Source organism: Nothobranchius furzeri, chromosome 10 (genome assembly GCF_043380555.1).
Source record: "Nothobranchius furzeri strain GRZ-AD chromosome 10, NfurGRZ-RIMD1, whole genome shotgun sequence".
NCBI classification, from domain to species: Eukaryota; Metazoa; Chordata; class Actinopteri; order Cyprinodontiformes; family Nothobranchiidae; genus Nothobranchius; species Nothobranchius furzeri.
The window spans coordinates 53668901-53689406 of NC_091750.1; the positions used below are offsets into that span (position 1 = coordinate 53668901).

At 42.4% G+C, this 20506-nt stretch overlaps 1 protein-coding gene across 3 annotated transcripts; it reads right to left on the minus strand.

Moving 5' to 3' along the window:
• Positions 1–3304: 3304 nt before the first annotated feature.
• Positions 3305–18977, minus strand: kif4 (kinesin family member 4). 3 transcript variants are annotated; one of them, XM_015961231.3, is made up of 31 exons: positions 18872–18977; positions 17019–17103; positions 13390–13534; positions 13191–13305; positions 12890–13080; positions 12716–12805; positions 11783–11949; positions 11509–11603; positions 11207–11326; positions 9928–10103; positions 9625–9686; positions 9412–9544; positions 8827–8885; positions 8400–8505; positions 7976–8320; positions 7781–7884; positions 7544–7688; positions 7128–7238; positions 6964–7047; positions 6771–6884; positions 6515–6670; positions 6344–6441; positions 6114–6243; positions 5860–6030; positions 5690–5782; positions 5552–5620; positions 5378–5479; positions 5037–5195; positions 4786–4911; positions 3761–3874; positions 3305–3666 (listed from the first exon to the last, which is right to left on the minus strand). In XM_015961231.3, the coding sequence occupies exons 3-31, from the start codon at positions 13510–13512 to the stop codon at positions 3457–3459; spliced, it is 3768 nt and encodes a 1255-aa protein (XP_015816717.3). In that variant the 5' UTR covers positions 13513–13534; positions 17019–17103; positions 18872–18977; the 3' UTR covers positions 3305–3456. The 3 variants fall into 3 exon arrangements, with proteins under 3 accessions (XP_015816717.3, XP_015816718.3, XP_015816716.3); XM_015961232.3 differs by lacking the exons at positions 17019–17103; positions 18872–18977 and adding an exon at positions 16818–16988 and having other exon boundaries at positions 7976–8134; positions 8213–8320; XM_015961230.3 differs by lacking the exons at positions 17019–17103; positions 18872–18977 and adding an exon at positions 16818–16988.
• Positions 18978–20506: the final 1529 nt, after the last annotated feature.

The window sequence follows — 20506 nt, forward strand, 5'->3', positions numbered from 1 at the left end:
TTTTAAAAAGAGTTTTCCACCATGAAAGGTCAAAGGTCAGACATATTTCTTCAGGATTTTCAGCAAGAGAACAGAATTTGTGCTTCCAATAGTCACAGCATGTGGTCCAGGTCCTGAAGCAGTAAATCAGCCCCAAACCATCACACTACCACTGCTGTGTCTGACTTTCTTATGTTGTTTTTATCAGATGCAGTAATAGTTTCACCCCAGATGGAATGGGACACACACTTACAAAAAAAAATCGTGTTAATCCCAGTTAATAAAAGATGTGGAAGAATTTGCAGTGGACTCTAGTAGGAATTAATGCCTCCTGAGTCATACTGGGGGGACTAGAAGTGTCACATCACAGCTGAGCTTCAGACAGCAGGTTTTGGAGTGTTAATTCCTGATATTTGGACATCTTTCCTCAGACTGGATAACAACGCAACTCTACCATTGACTTGCAAAGATGATGTTGACGTTATGCCAAAGGAGCTTCTGCTGTGTGGTGGAGTTGCTAATGCTAACTGTTAGCTTCTACTAGCCGAGACATTCTCTGCTGTTTCCTGGACGCTAAACCAACAGAGTGCCAAGCCTTCCCCATCGTGAGTCAAGATGGGTGAGTCCATGAATGTTGTGACAGTGTGACGTAGATCTGTCAGGCTTAAATCCTAGAGTTTCACTGTCCATTTGCTAGATAGATAGATGGTCTGCATAAAAAACTCAGTGACCGATTATAATCAGAAGTAAGGTTTAAAAAATGGATTTTCAGTGTTTCACACCTTTATCGGTTACACGATCATCATTTGAAAACCGCATTTTACAATTGCTCAGATTATCTTTGTCTGATATTTAATTTTATTTCCTGATATGAAACAAACAGAAAAGAACAGAAGGAGGTGGCTACTTTTCACAGCACAGTACTTTATTTCCATGAGCTCCTCCTTTGAGTCCAACAGGGTAAGAACTCATCATCATACGTGGATCTCCTTTGACTTTAACACAATCCTAAACTGTAGTAATTCAGAATTGGCATCTCCCCCTCGTTTGACATCCATAAACTTGTTCTATCTTATCTCCGCGGTTCAAGGGGATTGGTACGCCTGAGAGCAGAGTCCAGCATCTGGAGGGAGAATGTGCATGCAGCACTTCTGCCCCTCAGATAACGCACTTTCTTGTTCCATGGAATTGACAGTGATGGGAGGTCATAATTTCAGATGTCATTTAGATCAGATAGCAGCAGCAATCTGCTGATGTCTCACTCACGAGTCACATGCAGTCCTTCTCAGCTTGGAGCTGAAGAATGATCTCATTTCACCAATCATTGACTCGTTTAGAGTTGTTTATTCTTTTCTGTCATTTTCTGAGCTCAATGACTAATTGGAGCTCAAAGCTATATGCATCTTTGTTCTGTTGGTCCACTTTGGGTGGATGGTGTTGACCATTTTTGGAGTTCTTATTCGAGATTTCCTTTTCATTGCTTCTGGACTTTGGTTTGTGTGCTAAATGTGACTGAGGTCAAAAGCAGTAATGTGTTCTAAAGATGTTTACAATCAATTATCAACTCTTTGTAAGTGAAACTGTTCACTAATTTAGTGTAAAATCCAGTTTTATTACTGGCAGTTCTCTGGTAAAATAATCAAAACTTTACCAGGTTTTAACTTCATACAAGTCTGACCTCAAGCATCCATAAAACACAAGATTCCACCATGTAGGATCAGAAAAGGAGCCCAAATCACCAGACTTCCACCACCGTGCTGACAGCTGGTTTGAGCTGTTTGGTTTTCTCCGAACGTGAAGCTGTGCATTCTTGGTAAAACATTCCATTCAAAACCAGTTTTACAAACGTTGCTTTTATTGGGTTCAAACTTTTCTAATGTGAACTTTGACCTGTAACTTGACAAGTGAAGCTTCAACAGTTTGAGATGATTTGATTTCCTGAGTATTGCATGATCGGACGTTGGGTTGATTTTACTGAAACATCAGAGCCTGGGAAGATTGACAGATGTCTGAAATGTTTCCTTTTGTGAAACTGTTTGGAATTACCTTTAATCTTTCCCAGATTGATTAGCAGCACCCCTCGCTTCTGTAAAACAATATCTGATGGATCTTGTATTGTTTAAAAAAAAACATCCATTTGTAAACTAACATGATTACAGCAGATTACAAAACTAAGTTTTACATTCTGCCTCAAATCTGTAAGATTTGGAAGTTATTTCTGTTGTTTTTGTGATCAAAACATTTTGAGGATATGACTTTATGATGACCTTTGACCTTTTGAATTTTATTAGGGACATAAAACATCAGCGCAGGAGGAAAGGATCATGTCTGATGAACATTTTCTGCTGATCACTAAATAACAGGGAAAAAACTGAGAAATGTCGCCCTCTGCTGTTAACCAGAGTGACCTGCAGGGAGAAATTTGAAAAACATCCTGTAATTATGTAAGACTCTTCCATGTGATAAAATAAATGTGGAAATAAAACAAAAATTTATTAACCAAGAGAATAAATTATTAAATATATGAATAAATAGTATGAAAACATTTAGAAATAGAAATGCTGTAATGACACAATTTCTCATTTTGGCTGGAAGAGGCCTAGATAAGTGGCATCTTCACTTATAAACTGGTTATTTAACAAGATCAGAGGAAATATTTAAAAGGGAATGTTTTATTATTTCCATCAACAAGAACATCAATTAACCAGAAATTACAGGATCACAATAAAACAGTTTGAGATTATATAATTCATCCCAAACTTGCATGGAGAAAAAAGTAAAAGTACTAAACATTCACAATCAAACCTTTTAAATTAGGGAGAAGGGGAGGAAGACGATCTTTTTAGTCCTTTGAGTGCTGGATTTGGAATAAAATGCTCTTCATGAAAACAGGAAACGTCACCGATCAGTCAGACTAAAGTGTGTTTAGCAGAAGTATTTCAGGAGGAGACAGTAAATCCAATAAACGTAGAAGCAGAAGAAAAAGGTCACTTATTAAACCAAACAGACAAAAAAATAAATAAAATAAGATCTTGAGCTTTTATTTCTAATGTTTAGGAAATGAAAACATTCAGAAAAAAGGGGGTTACAGTGAAGATGAAGTTAAAGGACGCATGGATGGCCTCAGTTTGGAGAAATAGTTTGAATCTTACGAGACTGATGGGTTAACTGTTCGACTATCAGTTAGTTCATCAATCCTGTTGGACATTAAAAGCTAATTTCCAACTTTTACACATAAAACAACTTTGAAAATGGCTGAAATATCCATTAAAGACTTAGTTCATGTCAGATACTAAAAGCAAGTCTAGAAACAGGAAGTGAATCAGCCGAGTTATGATTTTAGTGACAAATTAGATCCAGTAAATGAATCAGTCCTTTTGTTCCCCCGTGCTAATTTCATGTTACCGTACAAAAGTTTAATTATATAAGAATGACAAATTCAAGTTAATAACTAATGAATAAACACACCTGTTCTGATCAAGATTCCTCTATAATTGGAGTGCAGCCAGAGAAAAAACTGTTCTGAAAACTGTTCAGCAATCGTTTCTTCTTCTTGATGCTGACTGATGTTCTGTCTTCTTCGTCTTCATCATCCCCCTCATTCTTGTCCTTCTCTGCCAGGATTGGCTTCTTGACCAGTTTCAGCTCTGCGGGGGTGTAGACCCTGTCTCCGATTTCCTTCATCGCCTACAACAGAATTTTAATACATCAGAGTTGTGGGGTTTCCAGGTAAGATCATCCGTCACATGACCATCAGCTCGTGTTCAAACGGCAGAGTCACCTTCTTAGTGGGCGTGCAGGACGGAAGCTGGAAGAAGGAGCTCTCAGGACTGTCAGCTGCAGGATCCTGCAGAGATGCAGCGTCTGTCGTCGCCATTTCTGCACGACTTCCACCCTGAAACAAACAAATTTAAATGAATGATTAGTGGTTATTGATTATAATGAATGATTAAAAAAATGTAAAAGAAATGCTCGGTGACTGTGTGAGCGAGCACAATGTACAGCTAAAGCTAGAGGGTGAGTTCAGAACTTCAGGGTAATTGTATTGGTCCTTCGTGGCATGAGCGAGTCACCAGGCCGGCCTACTTTGTGAAGTGCCTTGAACTGAACTGAAAGGACCGTTTTCTGGGACATGTCATGGACCGACTGAGTGCCTGAACTGGGGAATGAACTTGAAAAGGCTCAGAACGCTTGCTGGGCAGGACTTGTGGTTAACTCATGCTCACTGGAAAAGGACATCAGCAGACGCCAAAACAACCAGGATTGGGTAAATTAGAAGAGTTGTCGGTGAAGGGGAATGTTCCGATCTCACGTTTTTGCTCCCAGTTTGAGTCCTTTAACACAGTCCAAATCTGATACTTCAGCAAAACATTAAAATAAGTTAATTTTTATTCATGCATTTCTTTTTTTCCTGTATTTGTCATTTCCTGAGTTTATCTTCACTTGTCACTTGTTTAGGAAGTACATGAATAGAAAACGTGTTAATATTAGGACTATATTTAAAAGTAGCTTCATTTTTCACGTCGTCATGCGGCAGTATTGAGTGACGTGCTCTTGCGACGGGGCAGGAATGCGGTTCTACATCAGGCAGGCTCCCTTTTCTCTGCACTTGTAACCGTCACTCAGGTGCTGCAGGACTGAGAAACCCAGAGCGGGTTTTAGTGTTGGCTAGCTCTGTGTTCTCGTTAGACTTGCTGCAATGAGTGAACGGAGACGATTAGAGGCAAACCGGGACTTAACGGAGACTGGTGTGTGTTCGCTGTGGCGATGCCTGAAGAGAAAAGCTGAAAGAGACAGGGGACTGACCTCAGCATTAGCCTGGTTGTCCATGTTTCGACACTTCTCGTGATCACACTGGCAGTTCTCTCCACAGGTCCTCTTTCCTTTGCGGCACCTGCACTGCTTGTTGCTGCAGCGGCCTTTACACGCACACTGCAGACAGAGAAGCTACTAGCATCATTCTAAACAATAGATCTGTCTGAATGTAACCCAAAACAGGAACGGATCCATGTGTGAAAAGCTGCTCTGGTTATTTACATCACACCGCCCAGACTCACCCCTGTTAATCTGGACTTCCTTGAAGCTATGCGCACCTTCTCAGGCCGCCACTCGTCCTCCTCCTCGTCCCCCTCGTCCTCGCTAGGCGACAACAGCTCAGCGACGGTGATGGTTGTGTTCAGCTGTGCTTTAGCAGTGGTGGGGCGCCTCGGCTTCGGCTACAGAAATATCATCACAGAAAACGACGATTGTGACGAATCCAACAGCTCATTTAATCACATCACAGTTTAGGTCTTGTTGAGATGTTTTCATGGAGACTTCAACCATCACAGCAACAAGAGTCACCTCAAAAAGACGTACAAACAGGATGCCGGGTTATAAATAAAGTATTTAAACGTACCTTTGGAGGAACGTACTCAAATGAGTCATTAGGAGTCTTTTTATTCTCAATCGAAGGCAGAAGAACTTTCTTCTCACTCGGCAGGTGGAGCAATGAGAGTTTCTAATGCGGGGAGAAGATGATGCCGTTTACTCCCTGGAGGTGATCTCCAGATCAGATCACAACAGTGATTACCTGTCTGTACTGCTCATTCTGATCCAGGAGTTTCTGGTTCTGCTCGCTTAGTTTTTCCAGCTCTTCCTCCTGAATAAAATAATAACCTGACACCATTTCTGACCAAAAACAAGCTTAAAAGTACGTTAAAACACAAACCTGAACTTGGAGACGCCGGAGAAGCTCGCTCTGATCTTCGTCCTTCGTTTCCTCAAACGTTTTGCCCTGTAGCTGGTGTAGAAGGAACACAACCTGGAAGTCCACATGAAAACACGGAATGAGCAGAGCTGCGAGCGCTGGAGGGGTGGATGCTAAATGAGAGACGCCACCTTCTCCTGATGCCTCTGCTCCAGCTCCACCAGCTGCTGCTGGTGCTCCATGTCCATGGTGGACATCACGTTTCTCTCATCGGCCAGCATCTTCCTCAAGTCCTGAGCGTTTCCTTTTTCCTGATTCAACTCACTTTCCAGCTTGGAGAACGCAGTTTTGGCTGCAACAAGCTACGATTAGAGGAGACTAAATGAAAACCAAACTTCAAACACACACTAAAAAGCAAAAACACAAACTGTCGCAAAACTGTTACCTCTGATATCAGAACCCTCAGAGCGCCCTTTGCTTCCACGATGCTCGAGATGCCATTGATGCGCTGCTTCAGACGCCCCTCACCGTCAGCAGCCAGCACTTTCTGCTGCAGGTCGGCGATTTGGGCGTTCCTGTTGGAGTTAAATTCCCTTAGCAAACCTCGACAGGACCACCTCCTGTACTTCAAATTTTTAATTAACTTTGGCAAACGACATGTCTATCTGATCTTACCTGAGGCCTATTTCCGTCTCCAGGTTCTCCACCTGTTTGGCCAGAGGAGTCTCCAGCGCCCCCTGCCTCTCCAGCTCAGAGATGATCAGCGTCCGGCGCTGCACGGAAACAAAAAAACAGACTAAAACTGGTCTTACGTGCAGATTTTGCATAATAATTCTGATTCCTCACCCTGATTTTTGAAGCGGGCCTGTCCCCGGCCTCTATCTGCTGTTTGAGGTGGTTGATCTCCTCAGCCAAGACCTTCCTGTCCTCCAGCAGGTCGTTGAGGTGACGCCGGGCCTCCTCGGTGCTCGCCATCACCTCCACCTCATTCAGCAGCCACATCTGACAGGGAAAGGACAACGTCACCGCTGACACCAAAACGACGAGGCTCATCTAGCACCGTCTGAAAGCTAAAGTGATGGCTGATAATCCGGTGTTTTACTTTCATTCGTGCAGCAGCTCCTTCAGCCCCTCGGCTCTGAGCATCTTTACGTTTCTCTGCAACCTCGCTTCTCTTCTGCAGGGCGTCTCTCAGCCTCTTGTTAGCAGCTGCCGCCTACAGATAAACAAACCAGACGGTTTTGAATGTCACGAAGCAGTTAAACTATCTAATAAAGAAAAAAAATCTACTTTACTTCTTCGGTTTTGTGCCGTAGGACATTGGCTTGTTTCTGGAAATCCCTCTCGAGTTTCAGCAGCTCGTACTGCCGCTTACGATCCTGCAAAGCACCAGATACGTTTGTGATTCACTGAAACAAAAAAAGGTGACGTTAATTAGCCTCTCGGCAGCTGAAGAAACCTTTTCCTTCAGCTGCAGCACCTCCCGATCCTTATTGCTCTTCCACTGTCTGAATTTCTCGGCGTCCTCTCTCATCTGCTTCATCAGTTGTATCCGCTGAGTCTTCATCGCCTGAGGGAACAGCACCACTGGGATGTTTGCGCTTAATGCTGACGTACCCACAATCCTAAGTCTTCTACATTTCACATGGTAGATTAGTCTGAAACCATTCTTTAATGATAGAAAATCATGTAAATAAACGTAATACTACATGATAAAATATGTTCATTTGCAAGAGACTTTAAACTCAACAGGTTTGTTTTCTTTAACAATTTGTTTGATTTAAATGTCATTTATTAAACAAGACATCTCCTACATAACTAAGATGTGTTTAAAACAGAGCAGGGCGCTCACGAGGACTCTACATCTGTACTGACCTGTATCTCCTGCATGAGCTTCTTGACTTTCTGAACAGATAATTCTTTGAGTTTCAGCAGTTTCGACTGATCCAGAAGCTTCTTCTTCATTTCTCCAAGCTGGGATTCCAGTTCCTGCAGCCTCTTCCTCCGCTGCTCGCTGAGCCTGGATGTTCAGATGTCAGAGGGATGATGAGATGATGTCACATCAGCACAGCTGCATCACAAAGACGCTACAGCTAAAACAAACCAACGCACTTAGCCTGGCTGGTGCCTTTTTTTGCAGACTGAAGAGCCAAAATCAGTTCTTCTTTTTCCTTCTGCAGTAAATCCACAGAGGACTGCAGAGCTAGCACATTTTTCTGTTAAACATATAAAAAGGTTCACATCTGTCCAACATTTGGACTAGAATAAGCTTTATTGTGGTCAGCAGCACCTTTCGGGGTCCCTCACCTGCTGCTCTGACTGCATCGGCTCCAGCTGGCTGTCGTTCTCGCACATTTTCCTCACAAAAGCTTCTTTCAAACTCAACACTTTGTTCAGCTCAATCAGCTCTTTGGAGAGCTGAGCTTGCCGCAGTGCATGATGGGCCGTGAAGCCATCTGGGGAATCCTTGAGAGAAGCAGAGTGTGTCTGGGATGTTAATGTCTTCAGGTTTAAACCAAGAGGAAAACTCAAAAAGAAACGCACTGATGAGGACGTAGCTGATGAGTTCTTGCTGTCGTTGCCTAACGCTTCAGGAACATCCTCTTCTGCTGCCATGGCATCGATGGAGGCGGAGATTCCTGCGCTCTCGTTCTTAGAAAACCAACACAGAATTATCAACGTCAGCTCAGATAGACAGTTTGGTTCGTTATAATGTCGGGGACGTGTAAACCTTGAGTTCCAAGATTAGGTCTTGCAAGTTCTTCACGACCTCCACGTTCTCCTTCAGCTCCTGGTCCTCCAACGTCTGCAGCACCTTCTGGAGATCAACCGTGCACCTGGGGGCAAATCAGCAAAACAAACAGGAAGTAACCTCCCCGGAACAACCAAATAAAGTTTCCTCAACAGGTGGAGTTTGTACACGTGGGACAGCGTACGCTTCAACTCAAAACAAACAGCGTGATTAACACGATGCTTTTGTTGTTGAAAAGGGACTTTTATGAAGCAGGCTAATAAAAGCATAAAATAAAATTGGACCAAGCAAAACATCTTTACTTCCACACGACCCCTCAGAATAAATGTCAACAGAACAGATCAGAGGCGTGAGCAGAACACGACTCATGCTTGTGAAACTCGGATTCAATCTGTTAAAAGCTTACGCTGCGTGGTGCTGAAGTTGTTCCAGTTTGCTTTGCAGTTTCTCGTTCGATTGCTCCGTCTGCAAAAATGAGTAAAAAATAAAAATAAAAAGATTAAGAATATCCACAAAAAAGTGAAATATCAGAGAAAAGGCTGGTACAAACAAAAACAGACTCATAGCGTTAATAGTTTTAACACAGAAGACCATAAAATCGAATCTCCTTTATAAGAAAAAATAAAACAGTAATCTAATTTTATACACATTTATATTCAACAAGGATTTCAAAAATTGGCTGCTCTGGTCTGATTAGACACCAAACAGACAAATGGCTGTAGCAGCTTGAAGCACCTGGTTGTTTGGCCCCACCCCCTCCACGAAAACAAATGGGGCTAAAAGCTAAACATAAACCTCAGATGTTGACTGTATTCACGTAGTTCTTATCTGCTGATGTACGCTAAAAATATCAGTTTTCCCTGTCGGTTTAGCTCTAGATCGTTATCTGATGCTTAAAAGCATGGCTGTGTGCAGGTGAGTGGGCGGGGCTTTAAAAACGGGATCCTGCTTCATTTATCACCAAACAGAGGCAGGTGGAGGTCTGACTCACCATGATGATCTTTTCAAACATGAGCGCCGTCTGTCCGGCCGCCTCGCTCAGCTCTCTGCTCAGCTTGCTGTTCTCGTCCTCCAGAACGCGGTTCCTCTCCAGCAGTTTAGTTACTTTCTCAGCTGACTCTGGTCTGAAACCAAGAGGAGGAGGAACAGTTACAGCCTCGAGGACGTACTCAGTAGATCGACCCATTCTCCTGGACTGTCTTACCCAGACAGCACAGGAGCTACGCCTCCTCGGGCGTGGAGCAGCATCACCTGCAGCTCTTGAACCTAAAGACAAAGCAGAACCTCAGAATTCAGTCGCATAAGTTTATCCGTGAAATTCTTTGATTTTGTCACTGGTTCAAGCCAAATCCTGTTGTTCTGGAAGTTTAAAAACACTAACGTTTCTAGATAGGATAAGAGCAAGACAGGAAACTCATTTAGGAACTTGACAACTTTCAAACTACAAACTCCCAACAGTTGGAGATCTGATAACAAAGTTTGCTCCTCCGCATCGAAGCCTTTGTACCTGCTGTTTCAGTCGGCTCATCTCAGCTGCTCTGGGGTCCACGTTAACAATCGGTTTGTTTTTGATCTTGCGAGCTCTGTCTGCGTATCTCAGCGTGTTGATGGTTTCCTCCATGTTTGAGTCTGCAGGGCTGATGCAGGCAATCATCAGTGTGTGGCTGTTGCCTCCTAAAGAGTCTGAGGAGACAAAAGCACATTTACCACACATCCTTCTTTCTTGAATCATAACCGTTTCTGGGTTTCCAGACTTTTTCTCCACTAAACAAAAAGGTGCACAAAGTAAGAATAACGCCTTGTGGTCAGATTTGAGCACTGCAGTCCTTGTGATTGGTGCATTGGTGATCATGGTTGATTGAAGCTGATGGTTTCCCCTTGCAGCATGAAAAGGCTTTATCTGACAGCACTCTGACTGAACAAGACTCATCTGTCGGGCTCAGATGGGTGGAAACCTAGTTCAGATTCAATTCAATTCAATTCAAAAATACTTTATTAATCCCAGAGGGAAATTGATTGCTGTAGTAGCTCAGAATAATACTAATAATCAAGTCATCAAAGAGTTATTGTATATTACAATGGCTGTTGGCAGGAAGGATCTCCAGTAGCGGTCAGTGTTGCAGCAAAACTGAAGAAGCCTCTGACTGAAGACACTCTTCCGTTGTCGGACAGTCTTGTGAAGAGAATGCTCAGGGTTGTCCATAATTTTCTTGATTCTCTGGAGAATCCGTCTTTGCATTATCTCCTCCAGCGGTCCAGATATTCAGGTACAACACTAGAACCACCTAGGATTAAGCCAACTGAATTGGAAACAGGGCAGTGATCCTAAACACACATCAGAACTGGTTTCTGACTGGATCATTATGTTTACACTTCTATAACGGTCTTTGATTTAAAGCTGACTCTTTGGAGTAAACCAACAAACACATCTAAATAAACGTAAATAAATGGTGCAACTTTCGTTGGGGTAATTAACTAAATATTAGTGGTGAGTTTCTATGTTTACCCGTAAGCCTGAATGTATAATTTTGACCCTGTGTGAGAAAAAATTAAATATAAACATCCAGCACATGCATGCATTTTTTGTTTTTAAAAATCGCCCAGGAAGCTTCATTCCAGCCTGGAAAAGAAAACCATTTCATGATCAGAGTTAGTCTTCTCTTCTGATGGCAAATAAATTAACAGGGATCCACCCTCTCAGTGGAGCACAAAGGTGTAAAAGATGAATTTAATAAAAATGGAAATAATGCAACACTCCGAGTCTTCATCATCCAATCAGGGCCCACCTTGTAGCAGACGGGTGAGTTTAGAGTCTCTGTAAGGAACAAAGGTGCTTTTCTTGCTCTCGTCCCCCAAGGCGCTGATCACATTACCCAAAGACAAAAGGCCGCGATTGATGCTGATGCCTGCAAATAAACGTGGACAGCATCACAAGATGAGTGTGTGCACACACACTCACTGGCATTCAAAAGTTTTAAATTCATTCATTTCATTACAAGATAAAAGCAGATCATGGTTTGAAACAACAAAAAAAGAAAGGTAGGTACTGACACGTCATTCAAAACACCTCTAGTAGAAAAACGTTTACCTTCTTTTAAACGGTCTCCCTCTGCTTTGGTCTTTTTCTGTCTCTCTGAACCAGCCAGATCCACAAGGTGCAGCTTTGAAATAACCGAATCCACCCTGCAACAGATGTTTGTACTGACATTAGACCTGTGGTAGAAGTTGTTGCATTTCAAGGAACTCAGAAAACAAACACTCTGATTAGTAAACTACAGCACGTTTGGTTCTAAACAGGAAACATAAATTATAAACAGCTGAGAATGAGTTTTAGGTGAAAATGAAACGTTAACCCGACGGACTTGTCGGATCCTCTGCGCTGCTCCAGAGTGATGGTGAAGATGGCGTGAGAGCGCGAGGAGGCGGCGTTCATCGCTGTGGAGCCGACGGTACGAGCAGAGTTACCAAGCTCCAGACAACTCACCATCTCAGGACCAGAAAACACCTGCCGCTCCGTCAACCCAACGATCTGAAACCCAGAATGTTTACATTACAGTGTGCTTCACTGCCTACAGACCCGTCGAAAGCTCTTGACACCATGATCTTGGATTGTCAGAACATGGAGTTGTTACCTAAAGAACAGGACATTAAATTTGAGGGGGTTTTTTTGGACGGGGTGCCGCAGGGCCTAGTTTTGGGCCCTCTCCTACTTATTTTCTACATCAATGACTTTGGTCAAAATGTTTCTGATGCTATTATGCATTGTTATGTTGATTATATAGTTATTTACAGTATTGGAACATCGCATTCTCAGGTAACTGAAACCCAGCAGATAGATTAGTTGTTGTCCAACAATTACTTCTCCAGGTAAAACTTGTCCTCAATGTTGACGAGACAAAGCTATTTCAATGTTGCCTCTTGAAGTGCCTTGTGATTTTTATCTAGAAAGGCACTTTACTAGGTTACTATGGTAAACCCCGTTCAGCTGCCGGAGAGTCCCTCACTAACCCAAGGTGAGTTGTATGTGTATTATTATTTGTATGTAGTATGTGTGTATTATTATTTGTGAGTATTATTGTTCTATGTATATTATAGTATGTGTGTATTATTTGTATTATTGTTCTATGTATAATATAGTATGTGTAATATTATTGTGTGTATTATTATTCTATGTGTACTCTAATTGTATGTTAGATTAAATCAACTCCAGGAGGAGCAGCTGTGTAAGTAAATAAATGAACACAGAGGTCCATCTGCTAGGAAATGAACAGCTACATGTTTGACATTTTCCACACCTTAATGCCTTCTTTAGGGTCTTCACGAATGCTGAGAGCAGGTTTATCTTTAGATGAACACAGCAAGTCCAATATTTCTTCATTATAAATCTACGATCAGAAAGAAAAAAATTAAGAGCCCCTGTGTAACAAACTGAAAAGATTTCAGGAAGAACTGAAAACATGTCCACTGACCTCCAGGTAAGACACAGCAAGACAGATTTCAGAGTTTTTTTTCTTCTCCTTTTCTTCAAAGATCCTGCTGATAACTCGGGGAATAACTCCGACTGAAGGGTCGTTCTCCTGAGCTGATGTGTATGTTCCTCCCATTGAGTAGGTCTTTCCTGACCCGGTTTGTCCATACGCGAGAACTGTGGCATGGTAACCTAACGAGGTTTAGCAGAGAGGGACGCAATCAAAGGAAACCAAATGTGTGTTTCATAAATAAAACTGTCACAAAATGCTGCAAAACACAAACTTCTTTTAGCAGATCTACCTGTGAAAAGTCCCCTTAGTAGGGGCGACACAGCTGTATTAAAAACCTCCTCTTGCTCAGCAGTGGGATCAAACACATAATCATAGGTGAAGGCTTTCTCTGTGCCAACGATCACCTGATGGAGGAAAAAAGGCACGATATAGAAAGAAAATAGAAACTAGTCCATCAAATACATGTAACCCGCCCACCCCAATAGAACCTGTGGATCCCCCGGCACAAACGTGAGGCAGCACTGGCATCCTTCGTTGACCTCTTTCGGCACGAGCGGACGACATCGTAGAGCGACCCGCACCGGGATCACCTTCCCATCCTCGTTTGTCATGTTGTAAAATTCCAATTGATCCCTAATAAATCACAATACTTAAAGTCAAGCACCTCAACTTAAACACAAAAGATAATTTGTTATTGAAAATGTTAAGCAATAACAAAAAAAAAACATTGTACTGCATTTGGTAACAAAGCACATTATTATTTTTTTGTTTTATACAATTAAAGCATCCTTTTTATAGCAATGCAACTTCCCCTTACCTCAATAAATGAATGAATACATTAATAAAATGTTCAAAGTTAATCAAATCGATAAAATAATATTAGGGATGCACCGATATGAATTTTAAGGGCTGACACCGATATTTGCCGATACAGATTTACGCTTCTGAAATCAGCTAATTTTGTATAGACTGAAATTATGCAAGCTGAATTTTTGAATGTTTTGCTTCTTTTCTATAAACTGCAATTTGCAATATCTTATATACACACACCACACACATTTACGTTTCTGAGACTATTACCATTACTGTCACAGCACTAAACAATTACACATCATCACCACCCCCCCGAAACAGATACACAAACGGAAACAAGATGGAAAAAATGTCGGTTGTCAACATCGGCCCAGTTTTACTTATCAGACCAATACCGATATGCTCAGAATTGACCAACATCGGCCAATACTGATATTGGCACAGATGTATCGTGCATCCCTAAATAATATGCCAGGACGTTGATGCAATCTGGTCATTATGGTGTTTGAAACACTGAAACAACCAACAACTGTTAGTGAACGTGTATTAGTGATGCACTATGCAGTCTATGTAAACACTACAGGGAGTGCAGAATTATTAGGCAAATGAGCATTTTGTCCACATCATCATCCTCTTCATGCAAGTTGTCTTACTCCAAGCTGTATAGGCTCGAAAGCCTACTACCAGTTAAGCATATTAGGTGATGTGCATCTCTGTAATGAGAAAGGGTGTGGTCTAATGACATCAACATCCTATATCAGGTGTGCATAATTATTAGGCAACTTCCTTTCCTTTGGCAAAATGGGTCAAAAGAAGGACTTGACAGGCCCAGAAAGGTCAAAAATAGTGAGATATCTTGCGGAGGGATGCAGAGGTCTTAAAATTGCAAAGCTTCTGAAGCGTGATCATCGAACAATCATGCGTTTCATTCAAAATAGTCAACAGGGTTGCAAGAAGCGTGTGGACAAACCAAGGCACAAAATAACTGCCCATGAACTGAGAAAAGTCAAGCGTGCAGCTGCCAAGATGCCACTAGTTTGGCCATATTTCAGAGCTGCAACATCACTGGAGTGCCCCAAAGCACAAGGTGTGCAATACTCGCTGACATGGCCATGGTAAGAAAGGCTGAAAGACGACCACCACTGAACAAGACACACAAGCTGAAACGTCAAGACTGGGCCAAGAAATATCTCAAGACTGATTTTTCTAAGGTTTTATGGACTGATGAAATGAGAGTGAGTCTTGATGGGCCAGATGGATGGGCCCGTGGCTGGATTGGTAAAGGGCAGAGAGCTCCAGTCCTACTCAGACGCCAGCAAGGTGGAGGTGGAGTACTGGTTTGGGCTGGTATCATCAAAGATGAGCTTGTGGGGCCTTTTCGGGTTGAGGATGGAGTCAAGCTCAACTCCCAGTCCTACTGCCAGTTTCTGGAAGACACCTTCTTCAAGCAGTGGTACAGGAAGAAGTCTGCATCCTTCAAGAAAAATATGATTTCCATGCAGGACAATGCTCCATCACACGCGTCCAAGTACTCCACAGCGTGGCTGGCAAGAAAGGGTATAAAAGAAGAAAAACTAATGACACGGCCTCCTTGTTCACCTGATCTGAACCCCATTGAGAACCTGTGGTCCATCATCAAATGTGAGATTTACAAGGAGGGAGAACAGTAAACCTCTCTGAACCGTGTCTGGGAGGCTGTGGTTGCTGCTGCACGCAATGTTGATGGTGAACAGATCAAAACACTGACAGAATCCATGGATGGCAGGATTTTGAGTGTCCTTGCAAAGAAAGGTGGCTATATTGGTCGCTGATTTGTTTTTGTATTGTTTTTGAATGTCAGAAATGTATATTTGGGAATGTGGAGATGTTATATTGGTTTCACTGGTAAAAATAAATAATTGAAATGGGTATATATTTGTTTTTTGTTAAGTTGCCTAATAATTATGCACAGTAATAGTCACCTGCACACACAGATACCCCCCTAAAATAGCTAAAACTAAAAACAAACCAAAAACTACTTCTAAAAACATTCAGCTTTGATATTAATGAGTTTTTTGGGTTCATTGAGAACATGGTTGTTGTTCAATAATAGAATTATTCCTCAAAAATACAACTTGCCTAATAATTCTGCACTCCCTGTAAGCAGAGATACTCCAAACAAACTCTCATTAGAATTACCTTGAAAAATTGATAATTGGAGCAACTGAAGTCTGCTCAAATGTGGGTTTTTTTTTAGCAAAAATGCCCAAGTTCAATAAAAATCTCAACTACTGTCCCCCAAAAGGTGTGCATTGTGAAGATTTGCAACATGTCACATTAACTAAATTCATGTTTGTGTAAATTGTGAACAAGTACATTTTCCAAATGAGACAAACATTTTTGAGTGGGAGTGTTTTCCTCACTATAAAGTGTTAGTATAACAGATATCGTCTAAAACATAGATGTTACTTCTCTCTTTTAATATTGATTCTGAAAATTAAAAAGTAATTTAAAAATGCTCAACCTTCCTACAATGGCAGTTTAAAGGGGAAAGTCGTATCCTCTTAATGTGTTTTGATGCATCCTGATTCCTGAAAATGTTATTTGAGTGGTTTATAGAGAAAACCCACTGTCATTTTTATTTAGCAGATCCATTCCATCAATGGTAAAGGTTGACAGAGCATTCCTGGTGTAGGCAGATGTAAACCAAGTTGTACAATGAGCTGGTGTAGTGAAGATGTACAGTTTTATGAAGGATAATCTGCTTTTTGTGACTGACTTGTCTACAGAGTAAAATTTCCTGCAAGGTTTAGCTGCTTTAATGTTTTAATAAATATATTTAAACAGATTACGCGTCTACAGATTGTGGAGGCAACACGATCACTAAACCGAGTCAAGTGTGATGAGAAGGAAAACACCAGGCAGGACAGTCGGCCCAGAGAACCAGGGTTGGACTTGCTAGCATCAGCCAACATTCATGAAGAAACAGCGCATTTTATAACTGCCATTACATAACGAAAACTGGATCGGCCGGGCTGACAGATATGCATACAGCAGTTGGAATAAGCTTAACGTAAATCACCTAGCTGTAGCCATTGCTAACAGCACGTAAACGTTAACGTACCTTCAAACTCCAACCAGGGCCAGCTGAGAAACTTCACGAAAACTACGAACAAAACGTCTGTTGGAGCGCGGGTAACAGTAACACGCGACGTAACACCACTCGCATTCAAATGTCGGTAAACCTAACAGCTAACTTCATAAAAGTTTCTCCTTCGCTCGATTAGCAAAACACAAATCAATGAAAATATATAGTTGTTCCTACCCGCCACTTTCAAATATTTAGCCACGCCCTCTTCTTCTTCTGCTCGCAGGCAGGGAGCGTCACTGAAGTCCAGAGTTACTGCCATCTAGTGGGCAACAAGCAAAACTGCAATGATCTATTTTTAATTTAAACCCTTCTAAACAATTTAGTTTATTCTTCAGCGTGTAAATTGGAATATTGAAAACATACAATAATGGTGTTAAGTGAAAATTGCTGCTTTTATTTAATGCAGGGAAGTTGCATGATATATCTGAATGAGATGAAATTTCCATCTAAAATAGCGGCTATGTCCTGACTGGAAGGAAAAGATCATTACATTAAGAGCTGGAGCCAAAACAGATGAGTTCAGACACGTGTGCTGAATGTGCAGGAACAAATGAGTACAGAGAGCTATAGCATGGGTAGAGTTGATTTTTTCCAACCAAAAAAGATTATTGGACTAGCCCTTCTGTTTAAACACAGATGCTGCTGGCTCTGCAGTGAAAAGCCAAGTGAAACTTTACAAATACATCCGAATGAGCCATGAGACACACACTGACACCAGACATGTCTTATGTCACAGTAATTGTTGCCATTTATTGATTATTTATGACCCACTACTGAGCAGCTCTTATAGGTGTAAGGCTGTGAGGGGGCTGGGAGGTGGTGGTTGACAGTATTCCTCTGAGGAATTTTCAAGTTTTTATTTCAGTGATAATTGCTCTCAGCTCACCCCGCTGAAATTGCTGTATACTGTATATGCCATCTTAGTCTTGTTACTTGTGCACACACTTGAGCTGCAGCTGGGAGAGGAGGAAGTACAGCCTGCTTCACCCTTTTCCCGCTGTAGCTTCAAAAGCTGATCTTTATAGGGTGAGCTACATTTATATTTTTAAGTAATCAGAGAGCAATATTATTAATTTGATGAGTCATGTGTTTTCCTTTTAGTGCACAGATGTCAACTCAGGTTCTCGAGGGCCACTATCCCTCATGTTTAAGTGTTTTCCCTGTTTTAACACACCTGATTTAAATCAGCAGTTGATCAAGAGGCTTCTGGAGAGTTTAATGAGCTGCTGCACCGGTGAATCAACTGTGTTGGAACAGGGAAACAACAAAAATATGCAAGATACTGGCCAACGAGAACTGGAGATTGACACCCCTGTTTTAGTGGGAAAGATGTGTTTTTCTGCAATAAGCTATTTTAGGAGGTTAGAAATTTGGTCTTGGTCATACTTTTCTTTTTCCAAACATCAAATGTTAAATTAAACTCCCCTCTGTTTCATTCCAACTCAAAGTTCAGTCTCCTCAATGATCAGAAATATGATCCCGGACGAGCCCCCATTTACACATTTACAAGTTTACACATCTGGGTCAGTACAGTCATCTCCTACGGGCAAAGTAGTGTTCACGTGTGGTTCCAAAGGACTTCTCAGGAATGTGGAAATCCCAGAGCACATCGAAAAGTGGGCAGGAAAGTCTGCGGTGTCCTTTATGAGATAAGCAAAGGTGGCCGTCAGCTGTGTTGCTTTTGGAGACTCTGAACCACATTATCTCATCAATTTACTCCCTTTTTTCTCACTGCTGTGTGTGTCCTCAAATTCTGCTCACACACACACACACACACACACACACACACACACACACACACACACACACACACACACACACACACACACACACTCGCTGCTCTCTCCTCCCATGGAGCATCTGGGGTGAGAGCTCCTTACAGAGATGGTCGCTGCTCAGAGAACACACATTCGTCTCTTTTTCTTTACCCACTGAGCTCGAGCTTCGTGCTACAGACAGAAATGTTTATTTAAAAGCATCCAGTTTGAAAATGAATCGCAAAATCCCTGCTGGCTGATTTAACTCACCCATCGGAGGTGGTAGGCGTGAATTTCAGCCGGTCAGTCAGTGCGTAGTGTCATTTCAGTCCCAGCTGGACCTCCAAGGAAAAGGTCTGGAAAAAAAGAGTCACTTCGGAATGTAAAACGCATATCTGACCCAGGTGTGAAACCAAATTTCTGTCCAAACTGACCCAAATGTGTAAGTGCCATTATATAACTCAGCTCATGGGACCGCAACTTAAACTTCTCTCTCTAAAACACGAATAGTCTTTTTTTGTTGTTGTGGTCCCATGAGCAGGTGTTCTGGCATAGCACCATGCACATCAGAGCAGTTCACGAGCAGTTTAGGCACATGTGTGCACATGCACATTCATCTAAGTCTCCACTATGTTCTGAGGACCTGTCAGTTCAGCATAAAGATGGAAAAGTTATACTGTTATTAAAAACAAAGTGTATGATTATCTGACTGGTAAAATAAGCACGTTGAGGTGTCTTACAGTTGCTGAAGTCTTGTTTGTTGTCACACACACTGGTGTGTGTTGAAATTTGTTCTTCACATTTGACCCATCCCCATGGGGGACCAGTGAGCTACAAACACGTCACCACTTGGGAACTATTTGGTGGGTGTCATGCGGTTGCTAAAACAATGGTAAAACAAAGTGTATGATGAGTTCATGGGTAAAATGGCCCATCAGGGTGTCATACGGTTGCTAAAACAGTGTATGATGATCTGCCTGGTAAAGCTGCCCATCAGGGTATCACACACTAAACATAGTGTATGACGATCTGATCAAAGTGTCTTCGTCTTCGTCTTCGTCTTCGTCTTCCTCCGCTTATCCGGGTCCGGGTCGCGGGGGCAGCATCCCAATTAGGGAGCTCCAGGCCGTCCTCTCCCCGGCCTTGTCCACCAGCTCCTCCGGCAGGACCCCAAGGCGTTCCCGGACCAGATTGGAGATGTAACCTCTCCAACGTGTCCTGGGTCGACCCGGGGGCCTTCTGCCGGCAGGACATGCCCGAAACACCTCCCCGGGGAGGCGTCCAGGAGGCATCCTGACCAGATGCCCAAACCACCTCAACTGGCTCCTTTCGATCCGGAGGAGCAGCGGTTCTACTCCGAGTCCCTCCCGAATGTCCGAGCTCCTCACCCTATCTCTAAGGCTGAGCCCGGCCACCCTACGGAGGAAACTCATTTCGGCCGCTTGTATCCGCGATCTCGTTCTTTCGGTCATTACCCAAAGCTCATGACCATAGGTGAGGATTGGGACGTAGATCGACCGGTAAATCGAGAGCCTGGCTTTCTGGCTCAGCTCCCTCTTCCCCACGACAGATCGGCTCAGCGTCCGCATCACTGCAGACGCCGAACCAATCCGCCTGTCAAAGTGTCATACAGCTTAAAAATTGTATGATCATCTGACAGTGGATTCTGCTGTCAGACAGGTAATAGGTCAGACTCAAGACCGGACTATAATATGGGCAAACTGGGCACAGGCCCAGGGGCCCACAGCCACAAGAGGGCCCACGCAAGCAGCAGTCTTTTTTTTTGTGCAGCAGTCTTAATGTTTGAGAAAAATGTTGAGAAGTAATTAAAATTGCGCCCACATTTTCTAAGTTAACACATATTTCTTTTAACAACGGCAGTTGTTGCATCTTTACTGCCTGCTT

Coding starts and splice junctions, on each gene's coding strand:
- kif4 (XM_015961231.3), bottom strand. CDS start 13,512: ATGACAAACGAGGATGGGAAGGTGATCCCGGTGCGGGTCGCTCTACGA. Junction 11,950..12,715: donor ACCCTAAAGAAGGCATTAAG/GTGTGGAAAATG, acceptor TCTGGGTTTCAG/ATCGTTGGGTTGACGGAGCG. Junction 8,506..8,826: donor CAACTTCAGCACCACGCAGC/GTAAGCTTTTAA, acceptor ATTTGCCCCCAG/GTGCACGGTTGATCTCCAGA.